The sequence below is a fragment of the Clupea harengus genome, chromosome 17 (assembly GCF_900700415.2).
Source record: "Clupea harengus chromosome 17, Ch_v2.0.2, whole genome shotgun sequence".
Classification (NCBI taxonomy): domain Eukaryota; kingdom Metazoa; phylum Chordata; class Actinopteri; order Clupeiformes; family Clupeidae; genus Clupea; species Clupea harengus.
In genome coordinates, this window is record NC_045168.1 from 23,972,710 (window position 1) to 23,995,665 (window position 22,956).

Below are 22,956 nucleotides of genomic sequence, written 5' to 3' on the forward strand. Positions count from 1 at the left end.
TGTAACGATAAATACTATTTTACATAAGAAATAAAAAAGTGCATGAATGTAAGTGCAAATTAAGTACTAGTAGAAGTGCCAGTTTGGAAGGGAGGTGCTCTCTGAAGAGTTCAGAGGTAGAGGGGGAAGCTCCTGCTCTGGTAGTGCTAGGCAGCTTGTTCCACCAATGTTGAACTAAAAGGGAAACAAAGTTGTATAAAAATATACTAACCAAAACCGGGCCGTCATCGGGTGGCGGCGCACGCTGGAAGCGCCTCCGCTGGGCTGGCCGCTTCCTCTCCCGCGCAATCAAAATTGCGTTAGATTGCCTTAGTTTGTTAACTTCTGCCTTCAGAAGTTGGCAGCACTGGCAGGGAGTAGGCTGGGCGGTGGCAGCTGCAGCCGGGCCCAACGGAGTGGCAGTGGCAGGGGCGGCAGTGGCTGCAGCAGGGGCAATTGGAGGGGCAGCTGGGGCGGCAGTGTGCCTCACCTCCTCATCCTACCCGGCCAGGTCCGCAGGTGTCAGGTCAAGGACGCTGACCATGGGAGGAGAGGGGTTAGACTGCCGCAACTGCCCCATCACCCACTGCTGCTTGGCCATGACCAGAAGTTCTATCCTGGACTCCACATGCATATCTAAGTATACTCACAGATCCTACACAGATAACATGGATGCAGAGAGGACAGTCAGAAACACTTACAGTGCAGTATTCCCATAGGATGTTAAATCTCTGAATGTGGACCCTTCACAATCCCTACAGTTGGTATCTAAAAAAGTGAGAGAAAAACTAACGATCAGGTCTTTGTGGCTCGAAAGGAAATACTTATCGAGCCGGACCTTTTCCTTTTTGCATATGCTGCACTAAAGGCTCTGCAACACTGAGATAATAAACAATTACTAAGGTTACTAAGGCTGACATAGGAGTTAGGGTTTATGTGTATGAGCAGCTTTAATTCAATTCAATTCAATTCAATTTTATTTATATAGCGCCAAAACAATACAATAATTTTATAAAAATAAATCATAAAGTCATTAATAATAATAATACATTCATAAATAATACATTTGTTTAAAAACATATATTCACAGATATTATTACTATATGAATTACTAAGAAATTAAGCAAAATACTTACCGACTATTGGACATTTTGACTAGCAGCCTTTGCTGGAGCTTGTTGAGCACCTTATGTGCTTTGAGCAGATGCTGCTGCGGCATCACGCATAGGTAAAATTGCACAACGGGCAAATTTCGCTCTTCATTTTCTGTTTCAGAAATTATGTTACAAATTATAAGACATTATGAGAATCAAATAGGTTCATGCTCATGAAACATGCTGTGCTAAACGGTTATGCTAAGCTTTCCTCCCCTCTCCTCTCACCCAAATGCATTTAACAATATAAGATGGCTAAATCAGATTATAAGATTCATATTATGAGAATCAAATAGGTTTAAGAAACATGATGTGCTAAGCAGATTTTTTTATGCCATGTACTTTCTTTAAATAGTACGTTTTTACTAGTTCATTGTTTTTAAAAATATGTTCAGGCCAGCAAAACAAGTCATATGCATTTCATCAACATGTCAAGGCAAATAAATACGAACAACACAGCCATTAATTAGGGTAAAACTAGGAGGGAAATTAGGAGGGAAAAACGTACTCTCTTCTCTTTGAAATGTTCCGTTTGGAATTTCGCGCCAGACACATAACGGTTAGGATGATGTCACCCAGCTGCGAAAAAACATGGATTAATGTGGATAATTAGGGTCTTGTTTTACAGTTTATATTTTAGGGTAAGTGCTTCTACCGATGATTTCCACCAAACTCATTCGACTGCAGATGAAGATACATCAGGTGATAGACTTTTGAAAACTTTGACGAACTACGAAAAACACAAAACACTCTTGGCAGGCCTAGACAGCTAGCTTACACTTTTCCTTAGGAATAAAGATGATTCCGAGGCTTTTCTTGCGTTTACTGTTTTAACCAAGCAATTACTCATACAGGATTGATCATTGTAAAACTGTAACATACAAAATAAAAAGATACATAAATATCACGTAAAATAAGGTGACATAAGGGTAGCCTGATGCCACTAGAGCTAGCATAGTTTAGCTGCTAAATAGCGAATTCTCGCATAACACTTAGAAACACAAATTCAACACAATTTCCAAATTCTGTAAACGGCATTAAATATACCAACCCAACATATGTACTTACAGACAAATAATGTCCAAAGCTCGAGCGTGAAAGAAGGCTCTTCAAAAAGTAATTCAGCTAAATCCAAAACCAGCGTGTTCTCCCGTGGTATATCAACGCAACAATAAAAAGAAAACCAAACCTCAGCGTCTTCCATCGTGTACTGTCCACTAGGTGGCAGTATTTATTCACCTATAGCTACTAAAGCTACTGAATTTAGGCAGGGCATTTCTTAAGGAAGGCAGAACAGTCATGCATTTAAAACAATGTGCATGCATCTTTGTCACCAAAGGCAACATCTTTAAAGTCACACAAGGTGATGGCAGACTCAGAGTGGATTGCCATTGGCAGGAAGTTAAAGCAGCACTACGGAGTTCTGTTCCAAAACTAGTGAGCTAACTACCTAAAGGGCATGCAAAAACCTTGAAAACACCACCAACAGCGCAGTTGACACTGATATAAGATATCCAACACATTAACTGGTGTCTTTTGGCAGTATGGCTGGCAATGTCATGCTGTGAAAGCTTTTCTTCCATTTTTGCAGGGTGTTCCAGCCCGGCACACAGAACTACATAGGGCATATCCTGGATGGCTAGTGGGAAAGACACAGGTGTTTATCTGTCCTTCACGTGACCGTATGCTATCAAAATTAATTTGAAGATGGTACCAAAACTAGTTGCCTATAAAATCATACCTCAAAAAGTGTCAAATTGTTGCATAGTGTTACTTTAACACACCTACCCAGTTTATTTGGGGTTGCTGTTGCTGCCTGCCTCTTTAGTTAAGATCAAGGGAACAAATTGAATGTGTGTCTGTGTGTCTCTGCGTGCGTGTGTCTGTGCGTATCTGTATGCGCGCGTGTGTGTCTGTGCATATCTGTGTACGTGTGTGTGTGTGTATGTGCGCGTGTGTGTGTGTCTGTGTCTGCAGGTGTCTAACCCCATATCGGGGTGGAGTCGTTGCTAGTGACGGTCATCAGTAAAGCATCAGCCCGGCAGAGGGCAGGGAGAGCCTACAGGACAGAGATGCAGGTATAACACGCACGCACAGACGCATGCACAGACGCAGGCAGGCAGGGACGCACTGACACACGCAAGCAGGCATGCATAGACAGACAGACGCAGGCAGGCACGCACACACAGATGCACTCACGCACACACACACACACTTACACACTGCTCAACACTCTACAGCTGCCAGGCAAAAGGGAGGTTCTTTCACACTGGTCATTTAGTTTGTCACTGGATCTCCCAACTTAATTGCGTATCTGTGTGCGCGCGCGTGTGTGTGTGTGTGTGTGTGTGTCTTTGTCTGCAGGTGTCTAACCCCATATCGGGGTGGAGTCGTTGCTAGTGACGGTCATCAGCAAAGCATCAGCCCAGCAGAGGGCAGGGAGAGCCGGAGGCCGGCCAGGGAAGTGCTTCAGACTCTACACAGAGAAGGCCTACAGGACAGAGATGCAGGTATAACATGCATGCACAGACACACACAGGCACACACAGGCAGGCACGCTCGCACAGACACAGGCAGGAACGCATTGACACACGTAAGCAGGCATGTACAGACAGACACAGGCAGGCAGGCAGGCACGCACACACAGATGCACGCACGCACGCACACACACACGCAAACACACTCACACACTTCTCACACACTGCTCAACACTTTTCAGCTGCCAGGCAAAAGGGAGGTTCTTTCTTCCACCATTTAGTTTGTTATACAATCTCTTTTACACATGTTTAGGTAGCTACTCTTACAGCTGATGTCATGGAATTTCCCTCGTTCTCATCTGCGATTCCTATGCTAATGTTATCTGTTAGTGCTGTAGTGAGCTGTGTTTCATACACGGACACATTATAGCCTATGTGGCTTAATGGCATGTGGGCTGTTCTAAGTGTTTGTTTGTTTGTTTGTATTGTGTCCCTCTGTAGTTGGAAATGCCTTGTGTGGGGAGGAGCTGCGCGTCATCAGAGTGCTATTGGGGAGCGTTCCCGGAGGAGGCCTGCGCAGCACAGCAGAGCCGTCTCCACACTTGACAGAGCGGGTACCTGCCACACTGGCCGGTAGCGACTAGCTGTCTGGATTGTCTACTGGATTAGGATGACTCTCCTCTTTGGTGTGGGTTGATCTATTTTCTGTGGACTTTTCTGTGGATTCTATATGTGGGGCGTGGTTTTAGTATTGCATTAGACATGGTTGGCCATCAGTGGGGTTTATGCCTATCGTCTAGTGGGGTTCTTTATACAGTGGCTCTGTGCCTACATTCCTGTCTCCTTTTGGTTTGTATTGTATTGTATATGTAAACATTTGTATAACCATTTCTGATTCTGAGTGTAATCTGTGACCTGAGTGTTGTTGCTTGGCACGACAATAGCATTTTAAATAGTTAATAATTGTAAATAGTAGATGTATTGTACATTGTTTAAAATATTGTTTATTAAAGTTTTGATTCATTATTCTGTGTTTTCTGTAAATAGTTGTGTGTAAAATTAATATTTCTACATTCTTCTGTTTTAATTAAATCTTTCAAAAATAATGATTTGCTTTTTTTCTCTATGAACAAACAAAGCTGGTGCACAGTGTACAAGTGGGTGTTTTTAATGATGATGTGTGTTTAAACACCTTACCAATAACAATATTAATAAATAATGATGATGTTGAAAATAATAATAATGGTGATGATGCCAATGACAACATTAAATAAAAGTAACATTGCATGTTATTAACAAGTTCGGAAGAAAATAAAACACTGAAACAGAAAAAAAAGATCTGCATGCGATGAGCCCTTGGCAGTGGACATTCTGGTCCTTCAGGTACAGGTATGAAGAATAAATTATTACACATAAAGAATACGAGTATATATGTATGAGACATATAAATACATACATACATGTCAAAACATGTTCTGTGTGTCACGTCAATAACTTGTACTGAAGACAGTTGACCTGGTAGGCCTCAGAAGCTGACCTTTACCACCTCTGTCACTAACAACGTAGCTCACAAAATATAAATGCAGATTCTGCTTCATAATGTGTTTTAGAGAGGCCCTTAGGTTAGGCTTAGGATAAGAATTAAGTTTAAGGTTTTATTTACATTTAAATGTTAGACCATTTCCCAGGTTGGGGTAAGAATTATAGGGTCTAGATTATGTTTTAAAGGGGCCCCCTAGGTTTGGGTTAGGATTAGAATTAGGTTTAAGATTTATATTATATTTAAAGGTTTTTAGGAATTCCATCAATTGTGGTTCTGATGTATTTGTTTTCAGTTAAGGTTAAGCTTAGGTTTTAAGTGTATATTTGGGTTTTATGACCTTTATCTTCACTTTTTTAGTTTGCCCTTGTCGAGGTTGAATTTTCAGGCTGTGTTAAAATCTAGTTTTTAGGTTAGGCTTTTAATTAAACTGTAATATCACGATTAGGTTAACAGCAGTTTGCTTTAGGAAGTCTTAGGCCCACAAGGTCTTTGGTAGGTGACCAAAGTAGTCTGTGGGCGAATTTTAGGACACATCTTCAGTAGTGCACCTCAGGATCATTGGATGTTTCAGGCCTTTAATCACTATACACCCTCCTCTGAGGCGGCCTCGCCATAGGTCGATCAGTCCTCAGCTTGTGTCCTATGTCCAATTAGTAGTAAGTATTCCTCTAGGAAATCCAGCATGGTTTCCGAGGTACTAATCATACTAAATCTATACTTGTTTTTGAGTTTGCCAGCAGTTGCTAGCAGGACTTAGCTATTACGAGATACTAATAAAATGTAAATACTAATTAAATTCTGGGTATATTAGAGTAGGCTAATAGTTACTAGCACACTCAACTATCAGGAAATATAGTGAAATATTTAGATGTATTGTATAGCCTATGTTTTTTGAGTCTGCTAGCAGTTGCTATTTCGGCAAAATTCGGTTTTCGGTTAGCTAATCTGTGGCTAATTCGCCTTTCCTAACAGTTTGGTGAACTGTTCTACCTTGTACTTACCTTCCCGTTGACTAAGATATGGCTAACAGTCCTTTCCTATATGTCATGTATTATCTTTTCCTTACAGTTAGGCAGTGATGGGCAAGCTACTTGATATGTGTAGTGAGCTAAGCTACAAGCTACTCTACAATAAATTCAGCTTCACTACACAGAAGCTACCACTCATAAAAATGTAGCAAGCTAAGTTACAAAAACCTGTCAAAAGTAGCTTGATACATTAGTAGCTACTTTCAGTTAAACAAACTGCATGCCAAGTCAATGCAATTTTAGTGATCAACACAACTGTCAGTCAGATAAAGGCTAAAATATGTTTAGATTTATGTATTGAACAATAGCCCAATACACAAAAAACAAATGCATGAGTTTACAAATTAACATCACATGAGTTTACAAATTAAACTTTGCTAAGAACTGTCTCCGACCTCTGTTTAGGAAAACAATCGTGACTACCACTACCATCATACAGCCTTATGTGTGTGTGTGTGTGTGTCCGTGTTGCCAACTCCTCTGTGAGGAAACTAGCTCTCCCAAAAATCGCCAGAAGTCGTTAGATGACGCATGACGCACAATATGCAATTCTGAGAGAGGTAACATTTGTGCGCGAATACAAAGTTCTGATATTTTGCCCGCAAATACAAAGTTTTAATATTTTGCTGTTATCTAGTCAGACTGGCCGCGAAGTGTGAGTGGAGATGAGACGATGACAGCCCTCGCTGTACTCAGCTCTCGTGAGATCGGTTGTAACGTGAACTGCAGAAAGGGATATGTGAGATGCTTTTTCAGTGCTTTGTCAACACAATAATCCACCAAATGACAAAAAACATCAGAAATGTCCAGGAGAAATTAGCTTTCGAGGACGCTACTGCGCTACTTGATCAATAAAAGAGCTTAGCTACTGAAAAGTTACTTGGTTTTGTAAATAGCGACGTTACAGTCAAGCTACTGGCAAATGTAGTTAAGCTAGTAGCGTCGCTACAAGTAGCGACGCTACTGCCCATCACTGCAGTTAGGTTGAACTGTGGTTAATTAAACTCTTCACACCAGCATCTATCTTCCTATCCACCAAGTGGCCCATGGAAAAGCATCACAGGAGTGAGAGACGAGAGGCATGCCACCTGTCTGGGCAGGGCAACCTCCATGCCGGGTTTTGGAATTGTCCCCCCCCCCCCGCTCAGCCCCCAGGCCCACCCAAGTAGGACAGGGGCAGAGCGGGTGTGTATGTAGTTTGATTGGAATAATAAAGCAGGGTGTATTTAGTACAAATATTTCTGCCTTTGTATTTGTAATTGTAGCACTATCAGTCTCCTTACCTTAATCAGTAATTAGCTGTGTAAAGGCCAATGGAAGTGCAATTAGTGAGCAGTAGCAACTTTCTCAGATGTTCTAAAGCAACCAATCGATCAATGGTTTGACTTCAGTAGGCTGCGGGTTGTGGGTGACTGAGTGGACTGGAGTTTCTGCTAACTCTGTAAAATGTGACACACCCTTTTAACCCCTTATTTAAAGAACCATTGTGAAAAATGTTATATTAAACTGTTATATTTTCCCAGTCTCTTGCTACACCTCTATCAATAATGAGGCAAACTCAGCATGTGCCAAATTAGTCAAATTAAAGAAAAGCAATTAGTGGCGAGAGTTGATTGAGGCCTCTCAGCTGAGGTCTGCAGGAGTGAAAAACAGTTCCCACAGTCAATCCGCTGCTGCATATGGGTTTGATGTGAGATTAATGAAACCATAATGTGCAGCTCAAATGTTTAATCATTTCTCTGGCTGCTCGTATGCGTGCATGTTCAGTCATCCATCCAGTCTGCTGTTAAGCCATTCTTGACAGCTGCCAGACAAGGCTTCCTATGTGAGCGTAGACACCTCAGTAAAACCACCACTGACATGACTTCTTTCCCCATACACAGCCAACCAGCTGGACCCATGGATGGAAGATAGAAGTATAAAAGTGCAGAAGCAATACTGCTCATGTGCACCCTCTATCATCTATCTATCTCATCCCTCTCTCTCTCTCTGGGATAGGTTTGAGGTAATGCTGTCTTCTCCATTCTCTTTTCTCTCACATCCTGAGGTAATATTTCGAGGCCAATAGTGTGTGTGTGTGTGTGTTTGTGTGTGTCTGTGTGTGTCTGTGTGTGTGTGTGTGTGTGTGTGTGTGTGTGTGAGAGTGTGTGTGTGGCCAATGACTGGAATCAGGCTGAGTCATGACTGACATAGGGATGTTATGGCCATCTTTCTTGCAGCATGCATTTCTTTGAGTGTATGTGTGGGTTTACACTGTTAGGTATGCAGATGCATTGTGTGAAGGTGTGCATCTCTCTCTCTTTCTCTCTCTGTCTCTCTCAGTATCTGTGTGTGTGTGTGTGTGTGTGTGTGTGTGTGTGTGTGTGCATGCAGGCAGGGAAATCTCCCTGAAGGATGTCTATTAATATCACTCTTGAATGTGTTGAGGAAGAAGGGGTGATGGACATGTATTTCACATGTGTTTGAAATGTATTTCACATGTATTTCACATGTGTTTCAAATGTATTTCCTATTTGCCAGGAGAGCTTAAATGGGGAAGAAAGTCAGATAATGATTGAAATAGAGATGGGGTATAAATGTTATGTATACATTTAACAGATTACCTCTTTTCAGAAGGTACAGAGCAATGATGGCACTATAACTGTTTGTGTGTGTGTGTGTGTGTGTGTGTGTGTGTGTGTGTGTGTGTGTGTGTGTGTGTTTGTGTGTGTGTGAAGGCTTAGAGCCATGACCATACAGCATATGTTACATTGTAAAATAAGATCAAGCTCAAGAAGGAATGAATCTGATCCCAACATGTTTTTTATCTTATGCATTACTGCCATCTAGTGGAACACAAACATACTCGCATGGTCGGTAATTCAGTGGCTTTGTATTTCACAGTACAGCACAGGATGTGAATGACAGGGCATCCTCAATGTTGTCACACACATACACACCATTTTTTCAGTTTTAATGAAAATCTCAATGAAATCTACTAAACACCGACCATAGTTGAGGTTGAGCTGTACAGAGCTGGTTGAACTCTGGAAGCACGGTCACTTTAATGGATTCATAAAAAGGTCTGTATTTGATTTCACATTGATTTCACATTCAATCAGTTGTACGTGTACATTAATGCAAATTACTGTCAAGTGTATGGTCATTTTAATGCATTCTGATAATACCATGTATTACTACAATTTATATGTTGAAAATTAAATTAGTTTTGTGTTTTTCTATGCCCACAGTTCAGTGGCCATTTACACTTGGCCGGGTGACTATTGCTTCACCCTGTGTGTGCAGTAGCATTTTTGTTCATTCTGGTTGCAGAAAATAAAGAAAAAATACACACGCACAATCAGATGGACATAATAACCTAATACAATTGTTGATTTCATACAGTTCACTATAACTTCGAATTAGATCATCATTGATTTCATTTCACACCAAACAAACTAAACACGACCTAATTACGACAGCTGTGGTCTAGAAATGGCCTACAAACAGGTTTTTCAGGGACAGGAAGGTATCAATAGAAAAGCCACTGTTCCACTTCTTCTGATCATTTGCACCCTAAAAGGCCATCTCTGCTCCTGAGGCGAACATCCATATCATGAATCCTACATGACCTTCCTACCTGTCCAACCTAGGTCTCTAAAGATGTAAATATATATATAAAAATATATAAATGATGGTGAAAGAATACAAAATAAAATGACATGATGTCATTGGCTCCCACAACAAATATCCGGTTCCAGTGGAGTTTTAGTGTTTTTTTAGTGGTTTTAGTGATTGCTCTCCTAAAACTCTATTTAATCATTTTAACATGTTTATTAGTTGGTTTTCAGATATAAGGCCTGTTTTTAAACAATACTTACTTATCTTGCAGCTTTACAAGAAACAGCCCCAAGCCTCATGTCCAGTGATGAGAGTGAATCAGATGAAGAGGTGCTCAAGCCTTAAGTCCAGTGATGAGAGTGATGAAGATGAAGAGGTGGTCAAGCCTTAAGTCCAGTGATGAGAGTGAAACAGATTAAAAGGTGCTCATTGTGAAGCCATGCTGATGGAGGCCTGCTAATCCACACGTGGGGGATGTAAATTAGCAGCACAGAAAGTGCCACACTCAAAAAGAACTGTCATTGTGTGGATGGTATAAAGTTGTCCTCCAAAAGAACTGTCATTGTGTGAATGGTATAAATTGTAATTGTCAGGTTTTAATGGCACACATGACACACTGCAACACACACGTGCATATATGGAGGCGACACAGGACACACACACACGCACACGGAGGCCTGAGGTTGCGGTGAATTTATTCTCTGCTTTTTCCCATCCTGGACCGTCCTTCCTCCAGGACCCCCCAGGAGCAGTGGGCAAACAAGTGAAGTGAACTGTCCATCTTTGGTCAGGGATGGACATGTGTTCTAAGTTGTCCTCCAAAAGAACTGTCATTGTGTGGATGGTATAAAGTTGTCCTCCACCCCAGCAAAAGATCTTTTACAAAGCACTTTTATAAAAAGGATGATGAGAACACAACACAATGTGCTTTACAAATACAGGACACTTGTATTAAAAAAAAGCGTACAATGTGTTTTGCACAAAAAAATGCTACTTGTAAACAAATTTGGTAAACAAGTAAAGTGAATGAAAGGCAGATGCCCCTGTAGCGCCACCTGCTGTTTTGGTGCCTTTGCAACTCGTTCAAGCGTTTACATTTGCAACTCATACAAGTGGGAAAAAAACGTGCCAAAAATCACCTGATACACAAATGTTGTGGTTGCTGTGTACTAGAGTGTGGATCGGGCCGAATTTTTCTGTCCGAGCCCGACCCGCGTCTGACAGAGTAGTGCCCGAGCCCGGCCTGAGCCCGACAGCCATTAAAATATTTTGTCCGAACCCGACCCGGGGCCCGACATAATCAATGTCTCACACGCTATCCTAAATGTGATTTATTTTATTCTCAAAGACGAACTTCTGCATCATGCGAAGCGTATAGCATGGCTAACTATGACCCCTGTAGATTATTTAGCGTTTAGGCAAATTAGAAATAAGGAAGCAGTTCAAAATGCCACTCTCTTTCTTAGTGGGTTTGGGTAGCTTTGGAGTCCTGACTAAAATAGAATAGAACAGAATTCACATTTCCAAAGTCTTGTAATGAAGTATTATTCTGGTCCTCAAGTCTAGTTGAAGTGATATTTAGTATACAGTCTTCCTCTGACACCACACATTAATCCCTGTCCTGACTTCCCCAAATGACGAATCACATTAATAAAGTATCACTGCCCTGTTCTTTGTATCTGCATCTCTCCCTGTCTCTCTGCTACAAACTAACACTATGGAAACCTATCTCATTGGGGTTCTTCACTGCTGTCAAAGCAGCACACTTTTATCATTGGGGTTCTTCACTGCTGTCAAAGCAGCACACTTTTCTCCCAAGCATATATTTGGAGGGTATTAGGAAATGAACACAGCAGGCTTTTGGATAGGCAGTGGATAGGCTTCTGCGTGGACTGCGGGTTGAATGAGGGTCACCACTAATGAACAATGCAAGTCTGAAGTTGTGCCCTGGAGTATTCAGAGAGAGCGAACGAGAGAGAGAGAGAGAGAGAGAGAGAGAGAGAGAGAGAGAGAGAGAGTAAGCAAACAAATAAAACAATAAAACAATCCTACACACATGCAAATAAAACAGAAGTTTTGAACTCACTGTGAAACAACTTTGCACTGATATTTCAATTTAGGGTCCAGGTCGTTTGTCAGATTTTTCAGCGATGCATCACTCTCACAGGTTTGCCTGGTAATAAAGTGACAGAAAGTTCATTAGTTACAATTACAGGAACATTCAGAATTATAATGTTGTCAAAATACATATAAGTCCAGTACAATATGCTTTCCATACATTCCTCTGGAATGAATGACCTCAGGTCTAAGTTTCTGTATAATATAGCTTAAGAGACTGTACAGGGAGAATATAACAGTCTAAACTCCCACACAAGTTATCCACACAGCACTCAAACACTGCCTGAAATGCTGTAGCAAAGGAACAGATACAGACACCAAATGAGGAAAAATACATGAAGAACTTACGTGTCTCCTTCTTTGGTAACAAGCAAGACGATCAAGCTGTTCATGATGGAGGAGTTGAAATTCTTGACTTCTACAGAAGCAAAAGTGCTACAAAAGAGTAAAGTAAATGTTTAGCTACGAAAACAGTCAAGAGTCATTCAAACTGGAAGGTTTTGTAGTTTAGGTTTTAATGTAGTGTATTCATCATTATTTTTGGGTCATTCCAGGACCTTATATCCCCATTAATGCCTCTTTAAAGTCCAATAACATTTGATGTATTTTTAATCCAACATACCACTTGAATATCACATTAGCAATAAGAGTCCTGTAGAATCCATATTGTCAACAGCAATAGATAGAACATAACAGATGCAGACGTGGACAAAATTGTTGGTACCCTTCCGTTAAAGAAAGAAAAACCCACAATGGTCACTCAAATAACTTGAAACTGACAAGCTCCAGTTTTGTCTCTTTTGGAAAATTCTAGTCTCGCTTTTATATGATTTGCTTTCAAAAGTGGTGTCCTCCTTGGTCGACTTTGGCTCAAACAGCAACGGATGGTGCGATCTGACACTGATGTACCTTGACCTTGGAGTTCACCTCTAATCTCGTTGGAAGTTGTTCTGGGCTCTTTGGTTACCATTTGTATTATCCATCTCTTCAATTTGTCATCAATTTTCCTCTTGCGGCCACGTCCAGGGAGGTTGGCTACAGTCCCCTGGACCTTAAACTTCTGAATAATATGTGCAACTGCTTGGAGATGGTCTTATAGCCTTTACCTTTAACATGCTTGTCTATAATTTTCTTTCTAATCTCCTGAGACAACTCTGTCCTTAGCCTACTGTGGTCCATGTTCAGTGTGGTACACACCATGATACCAAAGAGCACAGTGACTACTTTTCACCCTTTAAATAGGCAGACTGACTGATTACAAGTTTGAAGACACCTGTAATACTAATTAGCAGTGGTGTATAGTAACGAAGTAGAAATACTTTGTTACTGTACTTAAGTAGTTTTTTTTGGATATCTGTACTTTACTTTACTATTTATATTTCTGTTGACTTTCACTTTTACTTCACTACATTTTGCAAAGAAAACTGATACTTTGACTCCGATACATTTCCCCTGAAACCTTCGTTACTCGCTACAAAATCAAATCTATCTTTAGAAAAAAAATGAATCATGAGACCAACATCGGGGACCCTGGTGGAACACAGACTGCAAGCAAACAGGTTTGGCGAATCAGTGGTCCTAGCTTGCAAGTTAAATAATTGGTTAATCACGTTAATGCGCAATTGCAAACAAGTGCTCTCAAAGCCGTGATGCCCAGGATGCTAGCTAGCGAGCGACTACATGAGTAGAATTCCACTCTACGATGACTGATTTCATGATGGAAGCAGAAATGGAAGCACCTGCTACTCCCGCAACAAACGACGGTGGTGACGAAGACCAACACCCGTGGCCATATTTGCGAGAAATGTTTTCTTATGTTGGAGTGAAAGATTCTTCGTACCGGATTTTTCAGTTTCAAGTAATGACTGGGTTGTTACTTTCGGTGCTGCTTTAGTATTGATCATGTTTTGATATTTGAGTCATTTTGTGGATGATCAGATCGAGTTATGATGGTAGCAGTCGCCCAATTGCAGATTCAGCTTGAGCAAAACCTTTGCCTATTGTGTTCAAATCAGGCCCATAGGAGTTTACAAGGCAGGTGTCCTTTCTCAAAACACTGACCTGATGCATCAAGTTGATATTTTTTGCTGAACACAATATTATGCATTTGCCCTCTACATCCTCTAGTCGGAATGAGCATAGTTATAAACGCACTCTTACAACTCCTTCATAGTGTCATATTGCTTTTCGGAGAATTATGATGATAAGTTCATAGTAGATGCAAAAGTATACTTATGTAGAATATATTATGTTGAACATTGTTGCTCCTGGATGGAGCCAACCCAATTATTTTCAACACAACTCCTTGTCCTTGGTGGCCAAAGCACTTATAGAATAAACTTCATAATTCTCAAAATTCTGACCCTTTGCTTTTTATTAACAGCATTTACTTGTACTTTTACTTTCAATACTTAATATCAGAGTACATTTAATATCAGAAAATTACTTTTGATACTTACCAGCGGGTAAAATAAGTATTGAACACGTCACCATTTTTCTCAGTAAAAATATTTCCAAAGGTGCTATTGACATGAAATTTTCACCAGATGTTGGTAACAACCCAAGTAACCCATACATACAAAGACAACAAATTAAATAAGTTCAGAAATTAAGTTATGTATAATAATGTGAAATGACACAGGGAAAAAGTATTGAACACGCTTACTGATATTTATTCAATACTTTGTACAAAAGCCTTTATAGGTAATGACAGCTTCAAGACGCTTCCTGTATGGAGAAACTAGTCGTATGCATTGCTCAGGTGTGATTTTGGCCCATTCTTCCAAACAAACAGTCCTAAAATCTTGAAAGTGCCCTGGGCCTCTTCTATGATCTCTGATCTTCAGTTCTTTCCATAGATTTTCAATTGGATTCAAGTCAGGTGATTGGCTGGGCCATTCTAGCAGCTTTATTTTCTTTCTCTGAAACCAATTGAGTTTCCTTGGCTGTTCACTTTCTTGCTGAAATGTCCACCGTCGTTTCATCTTCATCATCCTGGTAGATGGCAGCAGATTTTTATCAAAAATGTCTCGGTACATTTTTCCATTCATCCTTCCTTCAATTGTGTGAAGTTTGCCAGTACCGTATGCTGAAAAGCAGCCCCACACCATGATGTTCCCACCTCCAAACTTCACTGTTGGGATGATGTACAGTGCCATTTGTCCTCCAAACATGGTGTGCATTATGGCATCCAAAGAGTTCAAATTTGCTCTCATCTGACCAGACTATATTCTCCCAGTATTTCACAGGCTTGTCCAAATGTCGTGCTGCAAACTTTAAACAAGCTTTAACATGCTTTTTCTTCAGCAATGGAGTCTTATGTGGTGAGAGTGCATACAGGCCATGTCGGTTGAGTGCATTACTTATTGTTTTCTTCTAAACAACTGTACCTGCAAATTCCAGGTATTTCTGAAGCTCTCCACTGTGGTCCTTGGCTCTTGGACAACTCTTCTGATAATTCTTTTCACTCCTCTGTCAGAAATCTTGCGAGGAGCACCTGGTCGTGGCCAGTTTGTGGTGAAATGATGTTCTTTCCACTTCCGGCTTATGGTCCAAACAGTGCTCACTGGAATATTCAGAAGTTTAGAAATGCGTCTGTAACCAATGCCATCAGTATGTTTTGCAAAAAGAAGTTTATGAAGGTCTTGAGAGAGCTCTTTGCTTTTACCCATCATGAGATTTTTCTTGTGTGACACCTTGGTATTGAGACACCTTTTTATAGGCCATCAGTTGGGATATTAATGTGCACTGACAAGGGGCCGGATTGCTTTCTAATTACTGATAGATTTCAGCTGTTGTCTTGGCTTTCCATGCCTTTTTGCACCTCCCTTTCTTCATGTGTTCAATACTTTTTCCCTGTGTTATTTCACATTAATACACATAACTTAATTTCTGAATTTATTTGTGTTGATTTCTGTGTATGTATTGATTACTTGGGTTGTTTCCAACATCTGGTGAAAATGTCATGTCAATAGCACCTTTGGAAATATTTCTACTGAGAAAAATGGTGACTTGTTCAATACTTATTTTTACCGCTGTAAGTACAGTAAATATCAGATACTTTAAGACTTTTACTGAAGTAGTATTCTAAAAGGTTACTTTCACTTTTACTGGATTCATTTTCCAGTAAGGTATCTTTACTTTTACTCAAGTATGGCTTTTGGGTACTCTATACACCACTGCTAATTAGAGGACACACCTTAGTTTAACATGTCCCTATGGTCAAATTATTTTCAATCTTTTCTAGGGGTACCATCATTTTTGTCCAGGCCAGTTTAATTCGTTTTTTTTTTTATTATTATTTTGTTGAATCCCAATTCAAAAGCAATGTCTGATTTTCATTAGTTCATTTGCAATAATTGTTTTATTTATTATTACTTTTGTCAGTTTCAAGTTATTTCAGTGACCATTGTAATGGACCATTCATACTGCATACCTTGATGGATTATAAGGCATATCTATGGATCCATCCAGCATGACAGAGACATTACCACATGCAGATGCTGCAAACTGTGGAGAACAAGCATGAGGTTTTTTTTCAGTACTGAACAATTCCACAGTATATATATTGGCATGAAATAACAGCATTTAATGCTGGCAAAGGCCATTGATTCTTAGACACACCACACTACAAAAGGGTCAATTGACTGCATGTTACAGGATGTCATAAAATAATGCTGTTTTATACCACAGTATCAACCACAATGATAACACTGGATTTATACCAGCGCCCAGGAGCAAGATTTAGAGCGCCTTCTTTAACTATTCTGCCTTAAAAACCATGTAACCTTTCAAAAAATGGTCTGTAAGGTCTTTCTTTTTTCAGAAATACATACTTTCTATAAACATGCCTTTCCTAACAAAGTTGTATTGCTAGCGAGAGGCCTTTCTAGGAAGGGCTTAGAGAAGACTACCAGAGGAGGTTTACTTGAATACAATAATTCTGGTCAGATGATATTTACAGCATGTAGTTATGGAATGATTCAGTGCCTTGTTTGCTCAGCTGTGATGTAAGGTGTGGAAAGGACACTTTCACCCACACTGGAGAACAGGAACAAAGACCCTGTCAGACTACAGGCCAAAAGCACTCACTTCTGCTGAAGATCGGTTCCAGAATGACTCCACAGGATTGGTCAAACAAACTGTCCGGTTTGGGCATCCTGTGGTACAGATTTCTGAAAAAAAGGATAGCAGCTACCTTACAGCTGGCTAGGAATAGCACATACAGAGAGAGAGAGACATACAAAGCATGTGCCACCATGCCCACACCCAAACATTCTCTCTCTCTCTCTCTCTCTCTCTCTCTCTCACACACACACACACACACACACACACACACACACACGCACACGCGCACACGCACACACACACACACACAGAGTAAGACCTGTTTTACAACCTGTGTTGTTTTTGTTACAACCATTGTTAACAATAATACATAACTAGACTATGCATTTCCTGAAAGAAATACCAGTGCATGAAATGCAAAAGTTAAGAAAGGAAGAAGAAAAGAAAGAAGAGTGAAGGAAGAAAGGAAAGAAGAGTGAACAGGAGTGGCTATGGATAAAGATATTAAAGAGAGAGTGAAGAAGGAAAATACTGAAAGAAGGAGAGAAAATGGAGTGAAGCAGAGAGTGTGAGAAAGAGGAGTTGGAGAGGGATAGAAAAAAACAAGTGGATGGAGGTTCTACAGAGTGAGGGAATGGGTGAAAATAGGAACAATAATGGACTGGAGGAAGGAGATGTTAGAATGATCGATGGATAAAGTGGAAGATATAGACATGGAATGGAGGAAGTAAAGGAAATGGAAGGGAGGATAGAGGACTGTTAAGTCAAAGAAAGCTGACAAAAAAGATGAAAAAAGTATAGGAATTGATGGACAGAGTAATTGAAAGAAGAAATAATAGAAGAGTGAACAGGGGTGGCTATGGATAATGAGATAAAGAGAGAGTGAAGAGGGAAAATATTAAAAGAAGGAGAGAAAAATGTAGTGAAGCAGAGAGATGGAGTGTGAGAGAAAGTAGACTGAGAGGAATAGAGAGAAAGATGGAGAGATGGAGAGAAAAAAAAGTAGAGTATGGAAGGTGTCTTAATATTCCTAGTTATACAGTTGAATGGAGAGGGACAGAGAAGAGGAGCCTTGGAACCTTGGCGCAGGTGTCAGTGAAGCACAGGTGCAAGCCAGTTTAATGACCCTATTATGATGTCATAATGGCCCAATGTAAGTCAATGGGAGAAATTGTATTCGTTTTTCTTTAATATTTTAAAAAGTATAAAGTTTAGAAAAATGTGTCCTTTACAAGACCTACGCGACAAATTTCGAATGAAGTTTCTACGTTAAGCGGTTCAAGCTGAATTAAGCGCAGAAGTTGGTACAAAGAATAAGAAGAAGAAGTATAAGAAACGAAGGAATAACAATACAGGGCATTTAATGCACTGTAATAACAAAACATGTTAATGTACCTTGGCTCTCCTTTTTTCCACACCATCTAACTTCAACTTCATGAAGGAGGAAGCCAGGTAGAGTGTCCTCTAGAGTCAGGTAAGAACATTTTGTCGCGAAAGTATGGGCTTCTTCTTCAGTTCTGCTCCAGAACATCCTCTAATAAGAGGAATGTAGCACATAATGCATATTCATTCATAAAAGTAAAAGTAATTAAATGAAAAACTATGATGCAAAAATGGTTTGTCTACCTTGTTACATGCTGGCTCTTGGGACACTTGGGACACGGTGTGTATTAGGGAGTCATAAGCGTCTGGAGGGACTTCACATGGATCCTTTCCCACAAATGCTTGCGTGAATGAATCCCAAATCTTCTCACAGTCCTTTTGACTGAAAGCATGAAGAATACCCACTGTTCTCTTCGGTTTCAAATATTTACAGTTAATAGCTACAGTTAGGTAGACTAACCATTTCCCCCACGACCAATATCTGACTAGACAATTACTTCACCATGGCTGCACATTGGTGTGAAAAAGGTCCAAAGCACAGGTTATCCCTTTCACACTCTCATGCAGTTTGTACACATACACTCACATGTAGCCAACAGGAGTGCATCATTTAAAACACCCAGCAGTAGGTTACAACTGGATTCACCCATTGCTGGATTCACTAATTGCTTCCTATTAGATGGGTTGCCTTCCATCTATCCATTTGCTCTTCATAAGCAATTCAGAAATAATTTGCAATGAAAATGACACAAGGATTTCATGCACATTTGAACAACATTAATATTTTTATTGACATGTGTCTGAAACAATCATGTACTACCACTACTACAACCACTACTACTAATAACAACAACAACAAAAACAACAACAACAACGGTAATAATAATAACAAAAATACTACTACTACTACTAATAATAATAAATATAGCTGCAAGCAGCGATGCGGATTCCTCCAAAGATTGCGAAACCAGGGGAAAATGTATATTCTTCACAATTTTGGAAAGAAGAGTAAAAGAAGGAAAGAAGAGTGAAGAAGGGAAAGAAGAAAAGAAAGAAGTGTCTTGCTAAAGGACGCTTCGACAGGGAATTGAACTTGGTGTGAGTAAAGAAGGGACTGTCCTTAATGAGTGTGCCAAATTTCAGAAAAAGTTACCATACGGTTCTAGGGGCTGCCATTGACTCCCATGGTACAAACATAATAATAAGAAAACCTACAATAACAATAGGTTTCCTCCTGACGGAGGAATCCTAATAATATCACCATCATCACCACGTAATGGCACAAATGTTTTGCTAGCTCACATGTTACTAGTAAGCCATGTCATTAGCAGTTAAAATGGTCATTATTACCTCGGTGCGCCGTTCTTTGTAAAATGTTTGCACTTATTTATGATTCTTGCCTTTAGACTGCCGGACGAAGTAGTACACTCTTGAGTAAGCAGGTAAACAATTAAGCTAACTATGGGTATTAATTTAGTCACACTCAGACAAATACTGATAGTCCTCCATCATCATCACCACATAATCATCATCACAATCATTGTTGTACTGGTGTTTACAGTCACCATATGTGTGCATACATGCAATACAATCTTCTATAGCCTACACTACCTTGCCACAAATTTTTCTTTTTTTTTCCGCTAGCTTGCATGTTATTAGTAAACCATGTCATTAGTATGTAAAAAGTTGTAAATCTGTGATCAAATTGCAGTTTAATTGGTCATTGTTACCTTGTTGCGCCGTTCTCTTTCAAATACGTTTTGCATTTCCTCATGATTGTTGCCTTTAGACTGCGGGACTCCTTAATACCAAAATAAAACACAAGTGTAACAGCTAGGATAACTGTGGCTATTAAAACCCCAATGACGATATTTCTCTTGTTAACCATTATGAATTCAGTATCACCCAGCAAGCCGACCGTTTCTGAAACGTCCTCTTCCTTCTTCCCCTGATAACATATGTAACATTTAAATTAACTTAATTTTTCATTTTATAATATAGCTGAAACATTTGTATATATAACAGTAAGTGCACGTGGTTGAAGAGTTTATGTGTTTAATGTTTTCAGTGGATACGTTTTCTTTTATTCCTGTGAATTATACAGGAAACTGTTTAGAATGAATCCAACCTCTTCAGTCCTTGTCTGCCTAGAAATCAGGTATGTCAGTAGGTTCTGATTGGTTGTAAAATATATGTTTAATTTTGGTTGGGTAAGACCTGGGGGATGACGAGGGTTTTAGAAAAAAAAAACGGAAAAAAGAGAGAATGCAACTTTGACTAGAAAAAGACACTTTGTATGTCAACTGTAATGTGTAACTGTATCTCTTTTAATTTAATTTTAAATCCAAAGTTGGCTGAATGTAGATTTATTTATGTATTTGTTTTTGTAACAAATAATATAATTTCATTGAGAAAGAAATCGGTTTTGTTTATATTCATACTGCAACTGCTACTTTGAATGTAGGAATTCCTTTCTATGTAAATAGTCGTTATCCCTAGCGTCGTTAAATTCATAATTCAGGGACCGACTGAAGATTTAGTTAATTACCCAATAGCTATTCTCCCTTAACACTTCAGTTAATAGGGGGTTGTGAGCGCTACACATACAGTATAGAAGAGATAACTTGAGAAGCTACAAAGGTTGGGCTCTCGTTTTATATTTACGAGAGGACTGTGACCCAGGAGTAGGCTACAGGCTGTCTGAGTTCAGTGTAATGTTATCTGCTGATCGCAGGTCAGTTTTGTTCAGAAAACAACTGGCTTATAGATCAGTTAACCAAAATGACAGTAGAACTATTATGTTTTAGATTATTTAGGTTGTATTTAGGCTTCATCTGGATGGCCCATATATTTTCATTGCAAAGCATTTCTCCCAGTGTTGTAAGGCATGCAATAAAAACAATTTGCAATGGCATATTTCTTCTATTGAATAACCCGGTTTCATCAGAGCTTGCCAATTCATATTCAATGTTTCATTAAAGGCTTGTTTATCTTTGTTAAAACACATGTTGTAATGCATTCAAGTAAGATAATGAACTGTTTGTTTATGTGTGTCTTTCTGTTTGTGTGCACTATGCATAAAAACATATACACAATCTCTACCATTACAGGCGAAGCACCCCAGATAAACCTGTCAATGCTCAAGACGGACTTTTAAACTGACATCCACACAGCGTAAACATGTCCTAAACCAGTGCTTTCCCTTGCAATCTTAATACGTGAATCAAACCTAATCGCCAATATTTTTTCAATAATGTTTCAGTACCAGTCAAGTTAATGTAGGTCTTCTTAATCAAATCAACTATAAACAAGGATCCACAATCAATCAATCAATTTATGTATTGATAATTTAATTACACCCAACTAATGTGTAGCTATGACATGTATTTGTCTCATATTCAATGCTGAGGAATATCACAGAACTGGCCTCTTCCTGTTCAAGAGGCTGTCTGAACAGGTGAGGCAGGAGTATTGTTTGGGGTTCTTCATACATTGGAGAATCATTAGAGTCCTGGAAAGTGAAGAAAGATTCGGATCAATGATCTGGGTATTTCTTCTTTTTCTATCTCTTCCTCTCCACCAGGCCAGTCCAAGCAGAGGGGCCTTGACTTGTGAGCCGAGGTTCTATTATATTATCAATAGTGCTGTGAAACGATTCAAATATTGAATCGCGATTAATCGCATTTATGTCATAGTTAACTCAAAATGAATCGCGATTAATCGCACATTTTTATCTATTCTAAATGTTCCTTCGTTTATTAATTTTTTCCATCATTTTATTTTTATTTTAATGCCCTTATCAACATGGAAAAGTTGATTGGCTTGCTTTATGCAAATGTTTTATTTGATTGAAAACCAATATTGCCAAACAGGGCGGTACAAAATAAAATTATAAAGTGCACATTTCAGGTAAACAAGGACTCAGCCTATAGTGCAGTTAAACCATGGCTTAATATTTTCTTTTTTTCAAGTTTGCTGGCATAGCAGTCATAGCAGTCAGGCCTCTTATTTCAGAAACATTGAACCGTAACAGTTAGGTTGCTGACCTAACTGCTACCTAACTCACTACTAGTTAGGTATTAGAAGCCTACTACTTCTTTGCTTTCAGCCAGCTGCCTGTTGACATTTCCAGACAACAGTGAAGCTTGCTTCTTTTGCACAACACAACTTTTAAAAGTAAACTTTCCATTCAGAAGCTTTTTATCATCCATTTCGCCGTATCGCGCTCACCATTCACTCAAACCGTACCGTTAGCCAACTACACAGTTTGCGAGGCCAAAAAGAATGTTAATCTAAAAAAATAAAATGAAAATAAATCGCGATAAAAAAATTAACGCCGTTAAAATGGGTTTGCGTTAACGCCGTTAATACCGCGTTAAACTGACAGCACTAATTATCAATAAACTTTTCAAAAATCCACTCTGAAATGGATCAGGAAATAATGAGGAAAAATAACAGGCCTGGCGAAAAGTACAGGATTTTTCACTAGTGGGCTTTTGTGCTGCCTCTCACAATATACACCATTAGCTCAGAATCAGGTGCAGGATGTGTCAAAATATGATAGGATTGTTTTCAGATGAGGAGGCCCTCCCCATTAACTAAAATGG

The 22,956-nt window shown here is 39.5% G+C and overlaps 1 protein-coding gene across 1 annotated transcript in view; it reads right to left on the minus strand.

Annotated features, from left to right (window-relative positions):
- Window positions 1–12,060: 12,060 nt before the first annotated feature.
- Window positions 12,061–22,956, minus strand: part of LOC105894086 (ADP-ribosyl cyclase/cyclic ADP-ribose hydrolase 1) — a 29,421-nt gene continuing 18,525 nt past the window's right edge. Inside the window, exon 6 of the mRNA XM_031583605.2 lies at window positions 12,061–12,334. Within this exon, the coding sequence (XP_031439465.1) occupies window positions 12,244–12,334 (91 nt within the window). The 3' untranslated portion in view covers window positions 12,061–12,243. The remainder of the gene's footprint in view (window positions 12,335–22,956) is intronic.